The sequence below is a fragment of the Carassius auratus genome, chromosome 38 (assembly GCF_003368295.1).
Source record: "Carassius auratus strain Wakin chromosome 38, ASM336829v1, whole genome shotgun sequence".
In the NCBI taxonomy this organism is placed as follows: domain Eukaryota; kingdom Metazoa; phylum Chordata; class Actinopteri; order Cypriniformes; family Cyprinidae; genus Carassius; species Carassius auratus.
The window spans coordinates 17,317,751-17,331,826 of record NC_039280.1 but is presented as its reverse complement, the minus strand read 5'-3'; the positions used below and the strand labels follow the sequence as shown (position 1 = coordinate 17,331,826).

General features: G+C 37.7%; 1 protein-coding gene across 4 annotated transcripts in view; it reads left to right on the top strand.

Moving 5' to 3' along the window:
* The window catches only part of tjap1 (tight junction associated protein 1 (peripheral)), a 120,985-nt gene that overhangs the window by 66,168 nt on the left and 40,741 nt on the right, over nucleotides 1-14,076 (top strand). For all 4 annotated transcript variants that reach the window (XM_026224510.1, XM_026224508.1, XM_026224511.1 and 1 more), the window contains 3 exons: nucleotides 2,548-2,607; nucleotides 9,871-10,066; nucleotides 12,949-12,977. In XM_026224510.1, coding sequence (XP_026080295.1) covers nucleotides 9,887-10,066; nucleotides 12,949-12,977 — 209 coding nt within the window. In that variant the 5' untranslated portion in view covers nucleotides 2,548-2,607; nucleotides 9,871-9,886. The remainder of the gene's footprint in view (nucleotides 1-2,547; nucleotides 2,608-9,870; nucleotides 10,067-12,948; nucleotides 12,978-14,076) is intronic.

Below are 14,076 nucleotides of genomic sequence, written 5' to 3'. Positions count from 1 at the left end.
GCTGATTACAGTGAGATTAGACTTTAGCCATTTAGATGTTTATAAGCAACTGAAAAAAGCACAAATGTCAGGACATGACAAAACTTCTCCAGGCCCCAAAAAGACCTCAGAGGGTTAAACCTTGAGATTGTAAAGATTCAAGACGGGATCAGTAGATAAGCTTTCCTATAACGTAAATGTTGCTCTCTATAATAAATATGCAGTGAAGCAAGCTGCAAATATGGAAGACCAAAACTGCAAAAATGATATTAAACTAATCATATTCAGCTGAATTGCACATTTCAAGATTAGTCAAGCCAGGGGTAAATGGTCCAACCCTCATAATGTTAACTTTCCTTTATTTATATGTTACTTTATTTTAAACCAGTTTTGGTCTTGCATACACGGTAATACATTTAGTGTATAGAATTTTCTTTCATTTGGAAATTTCTGGTAAATTTTACAAATTGTTACAAAGAAAACCAGTAACACAACAAATGCAGAATGAAATAGTATTTTCTAGTAAAGTCTACTCCTAAACCAATAAATACTTTAGTGCTGTCAAACGATTAATTGTGATTAATCGCATCCAAAATAATGTGTACTGTTTATTTTTTATGCATGTATACACACACACACAAACACACACACACACAAATAAAGTATATATTTAAAAATATTTATATGTATATACATTTATATTATTATTTTTTATATTATATAAATATAATGAAAATATAAACATAACATAATGTACATAATATACATGGATGTTTATTTATATATACATAATAAATAAACACATTTCACACTCCGATATTATGTACACAAACACTTTTATTTTGGATGTGATTAATCGCGATAAATCATTTGAAAGCATTAAAATACATACATAAAATAAAAAAGTCTGTGCGAAAGAACAAATTTATTATTTATTGACAGCCTTCTCCTCAAGTGAACACATTCAATATATTCCTCCAAAATTACATTGTTTTCCACAGTAGAAATAGTCATTAGTTACGAAACTGAATCGGGTCACTTGTGAATTCATGTTTACCTTAGTGAGAAGTTTCCTCAGTGTTGGGCAAATAGAGAGCCCAGTGTTGTTTGACCATTTTTCTTTTACACACCCTAAGCAAAGTTAAGTGCACATTGCATAAATCACATTGTGCTTTCATTCACTGTAACATTTGATAACATTTAAAACTTTTTTCATTTTTATTCTGTACTATGGTGCAGTGTCCTTTTATCTAATCTTATCTTGCTGCTTTTTACCCTGAACACGTACCAGATATCATTCAAACTACAGTGAGCTTTACCTTCTGTAATATATAACCAAAACATCCCTTTTTCAGTGCTCTGACACTCCATACAGTCATTGACTGTAATGAGTGTAATGTCACAGTGTGTGTCTGCAGTGCAGGAGTTCATTATTCTGCTGTGGTAACTGTGAGGGAGGAGGCCTGTCGGATACGACGGTAATGAGCAGCCTCTGTGTTAATTAGGCAAAGGAAGAACAATTGCTTTGAGTTGTGACTGAATGAAGGTGATTTCCGAGAAGGCCGTGTGTGAATGTGGTGACTGATATTATTAATATTAATGTAACTTGTGATGTGTGTCTCACAGTAGACATAAAAACAGGAGTTCACTTGGAGTTTACAGACAAAGTTTGTGAATTCATAAACTAGATGCTAATGGGATTTTTTTCATTATACCATCCCGATGTGTTATTTTTCCCTCTTGTGTTGGAATCTTCATTATGTTTCAGGATTATGAGCATGCAAATCTTTTAAATAGTGTTTCCGATATAAACCTTGGTACCAAATGATGTCATTAGAGATTCATTTCTGTTCATTTGTGTTTCAATGAAACAATGTAAAACTGTGATTTAATCACTAATTAATTTTCTTGTCACAAAAATTCAAGTGTGAAGTCCTCGTCCACTTTTGATGTCTAAATCAATATATTTTACAAAGTGAATTTTAATAAGTAAATAATATGATATATCATTTAATTAGTGTAACAAATGAAATGCCATTCTTCATTGTTTTTGAATGAAAAAATGGAAAACTATTTTTAAAAAAAAATATATTTTACTTTTTGCAGGAAATGTTTTTAGTCTAATTGGCTGGATGGTCTGTTTGGTTGAAATATAGTTCACCTGACTAAATATATAATTTAATCATTTTAGAGCGATCAGTATTAGCTATTGATAAAATTCTTAAAAATATAATTCTTCGGAGATGTCACCCAGTACTAGTACACTGAATATTTGTAACAGCCATTCTACTCATTTGCATTTTGCATTAATATTTCAACAGTCAGTTGTCAGTTATTCCTTGCATATTGCATTTTTTTTCTGTATAACCCCCTAGGGTATAAATAATTTTTGCTCTATTATTGACATGCATGTCAGGATTTTCTTACCAGATGACCTGGATTAGATTCACTTCTTGTCCTGGAAGGTTTTGCTGCTGATATTTATTTTAAACCTCTTTCACTTCATAGATCGTGTTGCAACACTCTGACAAATCACATTTCAGTAACCCAAGCAAATGTGTTTTTCAGAGCGCTCAGGGCCTGAGGACCTGTGAATGAGGACACCACTGAAACCAACTCCAGTTTCAGGTATGAAAACACGCTATCTAAATAATTTGTTGTGTTTGTGCGTCCTTGTCTTGCAAAGCTGACAGTCGGCCTCCAGAAATAGCTCTAATTGGAAAATGGCATGTCTCTACAGAGCTCTCTTGTTATACACAGTTGTGTCTCATGATGTTCTCACAGTGATCTTCAGAGCAGGCATGATCAAAGAGATTTGGCTGTTCTAGAAAGGAAGCGTTTTTTTCTTAGCAAAGCTGATGTTTTCCCTTTTTCTCATGACCTCTGTCTGACGGTCTTTCACATCTTGCTGCCTGTTACTTTGTTTAAAGTCCCAGTCAGAAATGTACTATTTTACATTATGGTCTTATTACATTTCTTTAAATACATATGCGTGGTCTTAGTGCACAGCTTATTAAATGAAACCTTTGGTTTTGATTTTTCAGTAGTGCTGTTAAGATACTATAGTTCATGTTTAATTTTTAATGTATCCTGTACTAGTTTTAGATTGTTGATGTGTTAGTCTTCTTGCAACAAAATTAAAAGCAACCAGACAACAAGCACAGGGTGACACATTCTGCTTGTCCTGACTACAAAAGCTAGATTTACCCAGGCTGTTTTTCTAGACTTGTATCATCAGATATGCAGGTCAGAAGGGAATTGAGAATGATCTCTGTCTGAAGCAGTGAGAGGAAGTGCGTGGGGTGCCAGGAATGGGGCGTCACTGAATGTCCTGTTGTCTTACTGAGTACAGAAACGTTTACAGTTTCTGGGAAATATCCAACATATTTAGACATTATCATTCATGCTTAAAAACAACAAAGGCAACATTTTCTGCTTTTTGGTATCCATTACAATCCATTTTGAAATTGATTTAAAATGGAGGCTAATTTTACCTCATTGCCAAACACATATTATTGTTATTCATTATACTGCCCAGTTCTATTAGTGATGTTACAGGTATTCTGTCTTTTAAAGGGTTAGTTCACCCAAAAAATTCAATTGCTATCATGTAAGAACTCTTGAGAGGTTTTGAATGATGTTGGTAACAGACAGCCAATAATTAAATAAAATAAATAAATAAATACTGTGAAAGTCAGTATAGACCAGAAACTGTTTGGTTACATACTTTCTTCAAAATATCATCTTTTGTGCCCAGCAGAAGACAGAAACTCATACAGGTTTGGAACCACTTGAGGGTGAGCTAATGATGACAAAGGGTTCATTTTTGGGTGAAATATCCCTTTAATACTTCCAATTCTGTGGTTGGCCGAGAAGTGCCAAACAAATCACAATTCTGAAAACAAAATAACTAATTACAAATGCAAATCTAAAAAACTAAATAACAAATCAGAAAACAAGACAGACAAAACATCTGTCAATCAAGAGATACAGGAAGAAAGTTCAGAGATGGTCATAAAGTAGCAGTTTTAATGTATTGAATGAATTGTCCTTACAATGGAATAACATATATATATATGCATGCACGTTCACAACCCTGTACTTATATCACTTTTTGAATCAGATTACTAAAAAGTAGTTAACGTTTAATGGGAGGGTGTTTCTAAAACAGTATCTATGGGAGTGACAGAAAATTTGGCATAGCTGTCTCTTCTGACTGCTGTTTAGTCTATCTTGTTATTATAATTTTTTTTATAAATCATATCAGAATTTATATTGCTGTTGGAGTTGGGCTGTCACTTTTGTGAAAAAATAATTTCTGATTTTTAAGACATACAGTATTGTTCAAAATAATAGCAGTACAATGTGACTAACCAGAATAATCAAGGTTTTTAGTATATTTTTTATTGCTACGTGGCAAACAAGTTACCAGTAGGTTCAGTAGATTGTCAGAAAACAAACAAGACCCAGCATTCATGATATGCACGCTCTTAAGGCTGTGCAATTGGGCAATTAGTTGAAAGGGGTGTGTTCAAAAAAATAGCAGTGTCTACCTTTGACTGTACAAACTCAAAACTATTTTGTAAAAACATTTTTTTTTCTGGGATTTAGCAATCCTGTGAATCAGTAAACTAATATTTAGTTGTATGACCACATTTTTTTAAAACTGCTTGACATCTGTGTGGCATGGAGTCAACCAACTTGTGGCACCTCTCAGCTGTTTTTCCACTACATGATTCTTTAACAACATTCCACAATTCATTCACATTTCTTGGTTTTGCTTCAGAAACAGCATTTTTGATATCACCCCACAAGTTCTCAATTGGATTAAGGTCTGGAGATTGGGCTGGCCACTCCATAACATTAATTTTGTTAGTTTGGAACCAAGACTTTGCCCGTTTACTAGTGTGTTTTGGGTCATTGTCTTGTTGAAACAACCATTTCAAGGGCATGTCCTCTTCAGCATAGGGCAACATGACCTCTTCAAGTATTTTAACATATGCAAACTGATCCATGATCCCTGGTATGCGATAAATAGGCCCAACACCATAGTAGGAGAAACATGCCCATATCATGATGCTTGCACCTCCATGCTTCACTGTCTTCACTGTGTACTGTGGCTTGAATTCAGAGTTTGGGGGTCGTCTCACAAACTGCCTGTGGCCCTTGGACCCAAAAAGAACAATTTTACTCTCATCAGTCCACAAAATGTTCCTCCATTTCTCTTTAGGCCAGTTGATGTGTTCTTTGGCAAATTGTAACCTCTTCTGCACATGCCTTTTTTTTTAACAGAGGGACTTTGCGGGGGATTCTTGAAAATAGATTAGCTTCACACAGACGTCTTCTAACTGTCACAGTACTTACAGGTAACTCCAGACTGTCTTTGATCATCCTGGAGGTGATCATTGGCTGAGCCTTTGCCATTCTGGTTATTCTTCTATCCATTTTGATGGTTGTCTTCCGTTTTCTTCCACGTCTCTCTGGTTATGCTCTCCATTTTAAGGCATTGGAGATCATTTTAGCTGAACAACCTATCATTTTTTGCACCTCTTTATAGGTTTTCCCCTCTCTAATCAACTTTTTAATCAAAGTACGCTGTTCTTCTGAAAAATGTCTTGAACGACCCATTTTCCTCAGCTTTCAAATGCATGTTCAACAAGTGTTGGCTTCATCCTTAAATAGGGGCCACCTGATTCACACCTGTTTCTTCACAAAATTGATGACCTCAGTGATTGAATGCCACACTGCTATTTTTTTGAACACATCCCTTTCAACTAATTCAACTAATTGCCCAATTGCACAGCCTTAAGAGCGTGCATATCATGAATGCTGGGTCTCATTTGTTTTCTGAGAATCTACTGAACCTACTGGTAACTTGTTTGCCACGTAGCAATAAAAAAATATACGAAAAACCTTGATTATTCTTGTTAGTCACATTGTACTGCTATTATTTTGAACAATACTGTAAGTGTTCATTGAATCGATTGTAAAATCGATTTTCCATGTCTAAAAAAAAGGTGTCAAAAGGCACCAAATAGCTTTCGCAAGGCATACTGCACTTTCGGAATTCTTTATTTTCTTTTTCTGCTTGTTTGTGAGTTTTGTTAAATCTATATTTTGTAATTGTTTAATTCTTTTAAAATTAATAGTGTATATATTTGTTTGAAATCGATTCCCTATTTTCATTTTTGAAACTTGTTTTGGTTGGTCCGATCGATTGTGCAATCGAATTTCGAACTAAAAGTGACAGCCCTATGTTGGAGTACATCAAACTTGGAGGCCTAATTTATCTGTGGAGCACAGTAAGGTTTAATTAAAGCAGTTAAATTTGGTGTACAATCTGCATGTACAAAGTGAGATTCCTCTGAAATGAAGCTATGCAGCATCTGTGTAGGCATGTGATGGTGTGAAGGTCAGTATGTACTGTAATTTCATCCCTTCTGTTCTCATAGAGCTGTAACCCTCACCCACAATCATTAGTCCTGAATGACAAATATAAGGCTTAGCTGGAATGCTTTTAGAACATGCAGTTTGTAAAAGTGTCAGAATTTCAGCATTAATTAGATTCTGAAAGAGCAGGAATCACTCTTAGACAACAGCAGACACCTTCTAAAGCACAAGAAACCGCTTGAGTACGAGAAATTCAGCACAGATTTGAAGCCATAGCATGTTAGAACAGTGTTTTTCATTGATCCGCGGTTGTGTACTTGTGTAAGCATCACATGTGATGGTTGCAGTCTAGTTCTTGTCAGTCTTTCACAGTAAGTGTTGGCCTGTCATCAACAGCTTTCGCATGATGATGATGAAGGTTGGTTTAAATATCAAGAAGCAATTCTTGCTAAATCTTCTGAGCTGTAGTAAGCTGTTTGCATCTCAGAAATTTACACTTTTAGGCTCCTTTGCTTTTCAACCCTAGCGTGACTAGCAATGAAAGCTTTAGGCCTTTTGCCCTAGACGTTGTAAAATTTAGAAGGTGCAAGAAAACCTTCTTCTGTTTTAAAAAGGACAAGCTGATGAATTCTCCCAAAACACAGTTACACAGTCTTCTCTTGGAACGAAGTCTTTTTCTCGCTGAATTGTTGATATTCTGTAAAGTTTGTAAGGTCACTTTCAATGGCAGAATATTCATAGGCAGTTAGGTAGTTATTAGGGGTATAATGGTATGCATATTTGTACCGTAGTAACACAGGGCTATTTTAACCACTGCATGTTTATGTACCGTCATTTAACTAATCAATATTTAGATCACAAAATCTTCTTTTTTTTTGTCTGTGCTGTTTCAGTTGATGCATGAATAAAGCTTAACTAGACAGTGTATATAGCATGGCTCCCATATAAATAATAAATAAGCCTCAGCCAAAAGGAAATTTAATTTCATGTCTTTACAGTAGAGGCTGCATCTCAAACTATGGATCATATGAGGAATATGATGCAGGAGAAGAGAGTTAAGTACTTTTAGCAATGGAAACAAAGGTTATGTTTATCTGAAGTCATTTTTGCTTGTTAAAAATGTGCAGAGGGGGGATGGCTGCCATAAAAGAAAAACATCACTGCAGGCTTCAAAGAAATGATTAGACAGGAAAACATGTCGATCAACATTTTCGGGGTGCAGAGCATTTTTTATTCACTATATGTCCAGCTGTTGAGAAGACACGCTCTGACCGCACTGATGTCCCAGGGACACTCAGGTACAGTTGCGCAAGGTGGGGGTATTACTGCCAATTTTCCACCACAAATCCTTTCGCTGTCAGCTTGCAATGGTGGCTCCTTTTCATAACTCAGAATCTCCTGTAACTAGATGCGCGAATGAGGCGAATTCGAGTATACCGCGCCGCGCTAAATGGCTCATTCGCGCCGCAAGACCTCCAGACGCGCGTGAACGCGTCTTTACATTGATTTTATATTGAAATCATACGCGCCAGACGCTCTATTCGCGTTTGGTGTGAACACAGCATAAGAGGTCGCTTTAGCCCAGTTTTATAGGCGCGTAAAATTGCTGGTTGTTTTCTGTCTAGCTTTGGCAACGCATAGCCTTCTGCACATTTCGGAATTCTTTATTTTCTTTTTCTGCTTGTCTGTGAGTTTTGTTACATCTATATTTTTATTGTTTAATTCTTTTAAAATTAATAGTGTTCATATGTGGTTAAAATGTATTCCCTATTTTCATTTTCGAAACTTTTTTTGGTTGGTCCGTTCGATTGTGCAATCGATTTTCGAACTAAAAGTGACAGCCCTACTTGTTAGTATGGTTGAAGTGGATCATCAAAGGTAAATAGCAAAGACATTAATAAAAATGGGATTAAATACATAAAGGATTTTTGTGTTATTTAAAATATTTAATTATTAATGCATTACCCCAACACAGTTTTTTGATGTGGTATGACAGATCGCTGTAAACAATGTTGCATAGCATTACATTTACGTCAGGGAAGTCACCCATTTTATTTCGTTATTTCGCTAGATAAATTAATACACTATTTTAGTCTATTTAACCCTATTTAAGTGATGTCTTATTTAATGTATGTTTAACAATTTGGAATTCTAATTCTAGTGTTGCTGCTTAAATGTACATGCTTTTGAGTCATCTTTTACAAACACGTTTATTTCTGCTTGCTGTGTATCATGGCGTAGGCCTGGTGTGTTTGTGCACTGTGGGTAGTGGATGACGTCAAGAGGGAAATCAGCCTGTCAATAAGTGGCACATTTTTGCAGTGACCCCCTCACGTGTGCGTACATGTATGTGTGTCCCAGCCTGTGCCCTGCAGCACATTAGCAGCATGAGCAGGGAGCACCATTGATTTCTTATTGGCACCACACTGTGACACACCAGCCTATTCTCCCTTCATTTTTCCCATTTTACCAGTTTGGAGCTATAAAAATAGCCACAGCATTGCAGAAAGCTGCTCTCCTGCAGGGAAAGGTGTGACCCAGGAAGAAGTGGAGAGAATCTGAGTGCTAACCATGGCCTGCTATTGCATGTTATAAACGTTATCGAAAGCGTTCTGACCACAGGGAGCCCATTGTCGTAATGCTGGCTGCAGCGATAAAGCAAAAAGGAATGATCTAAAACGTTTCACCTACTCAAACTTACTTTGCCAAAAAGTTTAGTGAATACTACCTTAAATCACATGTCAAGATTATATCAAATGGTCAAATATATGAATGTTTTATCAATAGGGAAAGGATTTTTGTTAACCTAGTAAGTAGATGCTTAAACAGGCTGTTGAATGGGATTTAACCGTTTGTTCAACCAATTTATTCACAGAGAAAACTGTTTGAATTGAACCTTTGAGTATATTTCGATTGACAACGAAAATACTGTGGGTCTCTAAGTGATTGGATCCCAACAGCACACCCACTTTTCCCATTCCAAACATAGCTTCCTCTGATCAATAAGATTCATGCAGGCAGTGGTTTAACAGTTTGTCTGTTGGAAACCCACTCCAGCATGTAATCAATCACCTGCTTTAGAGCGATTCCACTTTTTCCTATCTCATGTCTCTATATTTTATGTCTGTCAAACCACATATCTCTCTTTGCCTTTCCTCACTCATTCTCATCTTTCCTAAGTAGCACCGCACATCACAGTAGAAGCATAGGCAGATGTTTGGAGGTTAAGGAGGCTTTTTTTGCCACTCATTGTCGCTCTATTAGCCCCAGCTGTCTATTACAGACACAGCTGTTTTTTATTGGTTGTTGCATTTTTAACCGCCCAGTGGTGTAGCTCTCATCAATTGTTATTGATTCAAACAGCTTTTTTGTCGTGCTGTTTAGGGAGGAAGAGGCAGGATGGCACAGGGAGAGAGAAACAGAGGAAAGAGACTGCCCTTTTGCACAGGATAGGGTTGAAAGCGACTGCTACATTGGATTATCATGCTTCTCTTTCGGCAGGACTAACGGATGGTGTATGGAAGCACACGGATCTCCCAGAATGACGAGTGCTGCTCCTGCCCGGAAACCGTACCGAAAGGCACCTCCGCAGCACCGCGAGACGCGCCATACTGTGCCAGTATTTCGAGAGGATGTTAGCGGGAGTGCCTTGCCATCCGCCAGCCTTGCGCTGTCAGCCCAGCCTGACTCCTGCCAGGTAATTTTTCCCCGAAATCATGCACCTATTTTGCAGCACACCCGGTTTACAGGCACTTACCCACAATTACCTGAGAGACCAGCGTCCGACAGCGAGCTTGATGTCTCGAGCCTGTCTAGCTTGGAGCTCAATGTCCTCCCCCCACCACGGATCTTCAGTCAGGGTTCTTTTGGCGTGAGAATTCCTCCCAAGCATCACCGACATCAAAGAATTAACCGCTTTATAAGTCATAGCGATGATCTACTGGCGCTCTCTGCTGATGAAGATCTTGCTTCCTCAGAAAGCTCCCAACATTGCATCCCAGGCAGTTCCCCATCACACTCCACCAGGAGTGTGGAGCGCTTCTTGGCCTTCAAAGAGAAAGCAGAGATACTTGCACCCAAAGGAGAGAAGCATCCACCCCATGCAGCACCTTCTCAGCACCATGCCCATCCACCCAAGGGCATCCTTAAGCAGTCTCCTCAGTTGGGAGTCTACTCCTCTGACAGTGTGCGCAAGTCTAAGTCGGCAGAGATGCTAGCCCAGGCAAGACGTCGAGGAAGTCGTGGACACACCAGGAAGCCCAAAAGTATGTCCTTGGATAGGGAGAAGGGCGTACGAGCCTCTCCCATGGGACGTGCTACTTCCACATCGTCTACATCTCCTAGCTCTTTGCCACCAGAGTGGAAGATACAGCTTCTTGAAGAAAAGATTAAATTTTCCCAATTTCTGGACGAAATCACCTACCGGGTCCTAAGTCCGGCTAGTCTAAAGATGCTGCGTGGAAACCCTCCAGAGCCAGAAGTGTTTTCAAAAGGGTGCCAAATCAAGCAGCGCAACAATCCCCAACAATATGGATCCAAGGACCGTCATGACAAAAAGCAAGAGAGGAGCAGACTTTGGAACGAGTGGGCCACCCAGCAAAGCAGAGCTAACAGGAAATCAAGGGAGGCAAGACCCAAGACGTGGCACATCTCAGAGGACAGTCCAGAGGGAGCGTCAGAAAAGCAACACGTAGATCCTCATCGTGAAGGGACCCGTCCCAAAACTGAAGTCCCAATTTATAGCCAGGTGGGGGGCAGTGATGGATCCGAAAGCGATAATAGCACTCTACGGGGGGTTCAACACCAGCCTCATCCCCACCAGTTACCCCATATAGAAAGTAAAGCTGTGCAAAAGGACAATACATATAAATCAGTGCTGCCAAAAGCTGAGATTCCCATCATTCGAGTGGAGGGTGAGAAAACACCTTTATCACAAGTGACTCCCTTTTCTATATTATCACAGATCAAGGTATGTCATTGACAACATTTTTTATACTTTACCCCTTCCTCATATACAATCCACTCTTGCATTGAAGAAACTATACCAAATTTCATGCCTTGAAAACAATTGTGCCTGAATACTCTTGCAATATTCTTTCAGAGATTAACTAAATATTGTAGGAATAGTTTACTTATTTAAAACGTATATTTTCTCATCCTTATGTTTATCCACAGACTTAATTCTCAGATGCATTTTGAAGAATGTTGACACTGCTAGTTCGATACAACAAAAGTGGACAATGACTATGGGCTGTCAAGATCTAGTAGTCCATATGACCTGTGCACTGGATTTTAAATGTTTTGAAGTCATACAGTAATTTATGTATTTCTCAAATGTTATTTGCCATTGAATAAAAAGTTCTTGCTGGGATATGCATAAGAATGAATGACATTTGCCATCATGTCATACCTCATGTGACATTTCAGTGTGGAAAGTTTGAATAGCAAGTTCTGAAGCAAATGAGATTTGAGAACTATGGAGAATGAGTAAGAGTATGGTTTCAAAGCACATGAAATAGTGGATAAATGGTATAGATTGATTTTATGTTGTTTTTTTGCCCATTTTGAAGCTTGGCAGTCTCTAGTCACTGTGTTTAATCGTATGGAAGAGCAGTTCAGAAGAGTCTTCAGAATATCTTATTTTGTAATCCACAGTGGAAAGTCTTGTAGGTTTGGAATTATTAAATAGTACACTATGATCAGGAATTTTGGGGTAAACTTTTCCTATATTATGTCAACGCCATGCCATGTTATCCTCATCACACTGTTCCAATGTTTGCTGAGGATATTTTGCTCTAAACATGAGTTTTTACTGAAGTTTACTGATAACCAGTTGTCACTTCTGTAACTGTGTCATGACCTTCATCTGGTTTTATTTGGATAACAGATTTTTATCCATCAACAAGCAAATACATAATGTTTAAACAAACAGTTGTTTACAGTTTTCTCTGTAAAAAAAAAAAAAAAAAAAAAAAAACTGTAGCCATTTTCTGCTCTGTGGGATATGGCGGCTATTTAGGTGGCATTAAAAAACAGGCTGTCAGACCATTTCATAGCTTCACTAAGCATGTGCATATTGACCTGTTTTGCAGAAACACAGAGTATAATGTTTCCACTGTGTCCCTTGCTGTTTTATTGTAATTATTAAATTAATTAACCCACACAAAAAAAGGTCATTTATAAATCTGAAATATTTCATTGATGCATGCCATAATAGTTTATTGATTGAATGTCTACGTAACATTTAGAAGTCACAAAAGACTATCCATCAGAACAACTATTTCCAATGTTTGCAATAATATGAAACTGCTTTATAACTGGTTAGAACACTGTTTTAGGTTGCTCTGACATTTAGAAATACATTTTCAGCCACACTTAAGATCAGCTCAGATTCAAGTCTTGAAGAAATGTTATGTTTGCCCTCTTGGTATAAAAGAAAAAAATTATACAGCAGTTATGGGTATTACGGATATGTGAAATATTTATTGGAATATGCAACTCTGATTCCTCTAATACTCAATATTTATGTTTAAGATGATATTCAGTTTACACATACTTAATACATGTTCTTTCTTACAGGACTCCTTATCAGATGCCGACAGGATCAAGTAAGCTGATTTTATTCCCATCATTGTTATGTTTAAATTTTTAGTCTTCACAAATGTTGCTGACATGGATTGGCAGTGTGTCATTATTTTTCAGTACTCATTTGTTCTAGAAGCCTTGTATTATTTATGACATGCACTGAAGTGTTAAAGTGTTAGGAGGCATTAGCCATCTAATCTGACCCTAAAGCTGTTTATTCATTGGCTCTTGCTGCTGTATAGCATGGTTGGCCAAGAGCCAATTAGGAGAGGAGATGCATGTATGACATCACTAGCTGATTAACCCAGAAACTCCAGTAGGATAGGGTGAGTCTCAGGCTTATGATCAGTGAGAAGCTGGGCGTGAAGTCTTGTGATTAGAAAAAAGTGCCCACCTTTTAATGACTCCACACATCCTCTCATTTACCCACTACACCTCAGGTGCTTACAGGGGTACTAGGTCAAATTCACTTTGATCAGAGACATCTCGCCGCCTTTCCAGGCTTACAAGGATTCTAAGGCTTTTAGGCTCCAACACCAACCAGCAGGTGCACATACCTAGTGATGAGGTTCTGCTTTCAACCCAAGGCATCCCAATACCTCTGCTCCATTCTTTTCATGTACTGCATTAGCTTTTATGTTCTTTTCCTGGCCTGTGTTCCATTTGTTGCTGCTTTTCTCGATTGAAACCAATGCTTTAAAGTCAGCACTTTAGATCTGGTGTAGCTTAAAAGTTATTCTCATTTTTTAAGCTGTTCTTCAAGTTGCCACTCTTCAACATCAATACAAAGGTGGTGCTTGTGAGAATACTAAACACAATTTGGTCAAAAAAACGAATAGCTGGCTACCTTTTTTTCTGTCATTATTGGCATTGCTGGATGGGTGAGTAGAAAAAATATATTAGAGAGTGAGAAGGGATAAAAAAGTATCACAAGTATCACACACTTGGGTCGCCCCAGTTGCAACTTCAACTTCAAGGCTTTTGGCTCAAAACAAAATACATTTTTAACTAATTGGATGAAAGTCTTGTTAAATTTGGTTTAATGTTTGAAAGGATAGTTCACCTTCAGTTGGTCCCCATTGAATTGCTTGGTGTTTTTTTTTTCATACTGTGGAGGTCAAT